This window comes from Galdieria sulphuraria, assembly GCF_000341285.1.
Source record: "Galdieria sulphuraria unplaced genomic scaffold scaf_285, whole genome shotgun sequence".
Classification (NCBI taxonomy): Eukaryota; Rhodophyta; class Bangiophyceae; order Galdieriales; family Galdieriaceae; genus Galdieria; species Galdieria sulphuraria.
This window is the reverse complement of record NW_005178190.1, coordinates 1-4,053: the sequence shown is the minus strand read 5'-3', so window position 1 is coordinate 4,053 and position 4,053 is coordinate 1. Positions and strand designations below refer to the sequence as shown.

Below are 4,053 nucleotides of genomic sequence, written 5' to 3'. Positions count from 1 at the left end.
ACTACGAAAAGCGTCACTTTCCAGAACAACGGGACGAATGTCATTCACCCGGGCTTCCTTCAGTTTCTTGAAATTGACATTAGCGAGGCAAATAGTGAATTTTCCAATGTACAGTTTTCTACCAATAGTTTTGTGGCCAATGTTAGTTCAACAATAGGACACTACTTTGTTGTTATTCCACTGAAGTTCGAGTGGACGAATCCGTTACCGTAGATTATCAAGTTTACAGTAAAAGCTCCAATTTGTTCAATGACACCACAACGGGAATAAGCAGTGCCCTGGTGAGCACAGCAGGAGTAGACAACGGCAGTTCTGTGTTTTATGACTACGTCACATTCCAATCAAAGTCAACTCCCACGTTTACTCCTAGTTCTTCGAATACCCCTTCTTGGGAAGTTGGGAATTCATTGAAGTTTCCTACAATTGGAGCAGTTTCTAGCGAGACAGTTTCAAGCAGCTCAGCTCCTAATTACTATAGCACAGGTCACCCCATTCCGTTTTCATACTCTTGTCCGGAAGGTTCTTTCTTAACTAAGTTTGGGTACTCAGCTGTCCAAAATTTCGATACTTTGTACAATATCGGTCCTTTCAGTTGTTCGGATGGGACTGTTTTAAATGACCACGTAGGGCAATACTCCACTATTGACTATTATGAGACAAAAACAGGTTGGAAGTCTGGAGCAGTTTCCAACGGTTACGACAGGTGCAACTGCGAGACTTGTTTGGTTTCCATAAGTCTTTACGAAAACTCCAGTGGGTACCAAACTTGCGGGAACAATTTGATCACGGGAGTCTATGGTGTCATCGATGGACCTTGCAACTACGTGAATTCTCTAGGGTTCTATTGCTCTGTGCCTCCTACGATATCCTACGCAACTTTCAATTCTAAGTCTTTCACCTTACCCATTGTCATTCAAGTTTCTTGGAGACTCAACCAGTCTTCAGACAAATATCCGAATGGACTTGTTATTTCACTTCTTACTTCCTCTTCGTCGACAGTAAGCTACTCCAACGGCGCCGCTACAGAGGGAGTGTCTCTGCTTATCACTTCAGGTTCCTTTACTTTCTATCAGAATGGGTCGGTTATAGGTTCAACTACGGATAATGCACCTAAAATAGGAACAGGAAGTGAAGTGTATTCCTTTTCGCAATTTTACGTTTCGGAAAAAACCTTACAAGGAGCTTCTATCACAAGCGACTCTTTTCTCAACGGCGCTTCACAAAGTTCCTTGAATCCCACTTTTTCAAAGCTCTCTCTTCCAACTAATTTAGCCTCTAACTTAACAGCCACCACAGCTATAGCTGCGTATTCTTCCAATCAATGCGATACAAAAGCCTATTTCGTGAGAGTGATAAGTGGATTGTCCCAATTGACTTTGCTATGAATACACAAAAAAAACACGTATTTTTATTATTCACTTGGATGGAGAACGCTATCCAAAGGCAGAAACTCATCTGTAATGTTACAAAATTCCCTTAGTTCCATCACTTGCGAAGTGATAGATAATTTAGTCTCATAAAAACCACGTAGAGCCACTATCCCGTTCTTGTTTTTTGCAAGAGACTTGAGAACATCATCTAATTTGGAAATTGCTGATGAAATGATCCCGGACAACGATGAACAATAATGTTCTTCCATGAAAACTCTGGAAACTAGTTCTGCCCATTCTGCACTTTCTATTTTTTTCTCCATAAATAGAAATGCATATTTCATTCTTTTTTCTTTGAGATTCAAATGCAGGTTTTTTTTGACAAAATTATCTACATGAAAGTCAGAAAGCTTGCACCTAAAATGAAAAATGGAATCAGCTACACTGGGAAGTAACTGACGGCGCATGAATTCAACAATTTCAGGTGGAGGTTGCTTCTTCTCTTCAGAAAGAAGCCTAGGCTGCACATAACTGTTCCAAAAAGGAAAAGACATAGCTGGCTTTCCTGTGTTAAAATAGAAGACAACACCGCAGAATCTACACCATATTCTTTCGCATCCCTCATCCTTGGAGATCCAAACTCCACATCCCGGACAAGGAGTACAAGTGCTCTTTAGAATTTTGACGGATTCAAGCGATTCTTTCTTGCATACATGGCTGGGATTCCATTCATCTTGACACAAAATACAGTAAAGCTTGCGACAGCCAGTACAAGCTCCTGACTTGCCTACAACTGATGAACAAGGACAAAAAAAGTGGAAAGGAGGGATATGACGTTTCTTATTGAATGCCGAAGCGACTAAAGAAGGTCGAATAAATTCATCTTCCAATGCCTGCCTACGTTCCTCCATGTACCTGTTATAATACCATGTCCAGCTGAGCCTTTCCTGTCGCAGAAAATCATCTGCAAAAAAAATGTCGAAGCTCTTATGAGATTTGCCCAAAAGAGAAACCCACGTTGCACGGTTCACAGGTTTTTTGCACTTCATACAAATGGGTTTGCTAAATTTTCGCAAGCAGACTACGCAAGAAGCAAATCCGCAGTAGTCGCATTTCTCCAAGGAGCTCGTCCATTCCAAACAGACTGGACATTCTTCTACTGTTCCCCACATCACTCAGCCAAGCCACCAATTTCCCAATTCCAATTTCCTCACCAGCACATTTTTAAGCATTTATTGACTTGAGGGATTGTTGTTTCTGCGATTTGAATCAAGTCGTTTAAAGTGTCTTCTCCTACATCAAGTGCCTTGCTTAAATCTTCGCGGGCACTGCTTGGAACTAAGTCAATTACTCGATCCTTTATTTCTCTAATAAGCATAATTTGAGTCTTCCGTTTGTTTCTTTCGTTGGAGTCGAAGTACGTAGAAACTAACTTGATGGCCAGGAAAACGACGTTGAAAATATTCTTGGCTCGATTAGCAAAGAAGGATTCAATTTCACTTTGCAGATTGAGCTTTCCCATTTTCTAGGTCTTTGTGCGTTGTTTTTCTGAAGTTTCAACTTCCTTTATGAGCTTCTTTATAAGTTTTATCTTATCTACGATTTCTTTCTTTTTCTGAGGCGAAATTTCCTTAGCAAGAGGAGTTTCCATTCCTTTCTTATCTGCAGAGTATTTTAGCATAAAAAATGAAGTGCCTTGCCGAAGAAGTGACCAAAGAAACTCTTCTTCAAGCTCTAGCCGAAAGTATGAATTTCCATTCGGAACAAGCGCTTCAAAATTCCAAGTCACTTCAGTCAAACGCCGCGACAGTGTGGGAACGGAAAAACCTCGAAAGAAAACTCGAAAAAAACCATCGCTGCCTTGAATTGCTCAAGTCTACCACTGTTCAAACTCCTACAAAAATGAGCAGCGCTTATAGCTTTGTTGACCGAATGAAGGACTGCGTTCGTTTAGAGATCATTTTGAAAGGACCCTTCAATCAACAATGGGAATCATCTATTTTCCAACCACTTAATCGAAGAGAAGTCAACTCTCGAAAATTTTTCAAAGAAAAAAGAAAATCTCTCAAGACGATGTTGCTGATGGTTCAAGGAGAAGAGAGTTATTCTTTCACAAATGAAGACCAAATTTTACAGGAGATTTCTCAACTGCCAGCTGGAAATTGGGCAGAACGTATAAATAATGCATCCAAAGTTTTGAAAAAATTCAAACTAAGTCAGGATCATAAGCTGTACGTAGCTTCTAAAGCTTACGGAGTCGTTCCACCCCAGCTAACAGAAAAGGGAGAGCTAGAGATTCATAGAGATTTGGAACTCCTTTCTTCAGTGAACCCAAAGGATCTGCCCTCTAGTAGGTTTCTCATATGGAAACTTCTTGAGCGACACGATGAACTTGCTGAAATCCGAGACTGCCTTCTAGGAAAAAGGCAGGACTATAACACAAAACAAAACGCCAAGTGGGCGAAAATAGAAGCCTTATTGAACGAAAGAAAATAGGAATAAGTGGGATGATGTGGACGAACAAGTAAAGCGGAAATCTCGTTAAATGAAAAACATAATGACTCGACAGCTCGGAAGCGGTACTTATGCTTCGGTTGAAAAAGACAAGGACATCGCTATTAAGCGCTTTTTCAAAATCAAAGGCGGAACTGGAAGCAGTGGCTTTCGGGAACTCGCGTCAGAC

At 40.7% G+C, this 4,053-nt stretch overlaps 2 protein-coding genes across 2 annotated transcripts; one reads left to right on the top strand and one right to left on the bottom strand.

Moving 5' to 3' along the window:
• Positions 1-13: 13 nt before the first annotated feature.
• On the top strand, positions 14-1,418 carry Gasu_64940 (uncharacterized protein; the record flags this gene model as incomplete). The annotated part of the gene is made up of 2 exons (XM_005702310.1): positions 14-108; positions 158-1,418. Coding segments are annotated over 2 exons (1,299 nt in total), but the record flags the coding sequence as incomplete, so codon positions are not given.
• A 286-nt stretch (positions 1,419-1,704) lies between these two features.
• On the bottom strand, positions 1,705-2,473 carry Gasu_64930 (NTPase/helicase). Its single transcript, XM_005702309.1, has 2 exons — positions 1,831-2,473; positions 1,705-1,787 (listed from the first exon to the last, which is right to left on the bottom strand). Exons 1-2 carry the CDS (start codon positions 2,417-2,419, stop codon positions 1,762-1,764), a joined length of 615 nt encoding a protein of 204 aa, XP_005702366.1. The 5' UTR covers positions 2,420-2,473; the 3' UTR covers positions 1,705-1,761.
• Between the last annotated feature and the right edge of the window lie 1,580 nt (positions 2,474-4,053).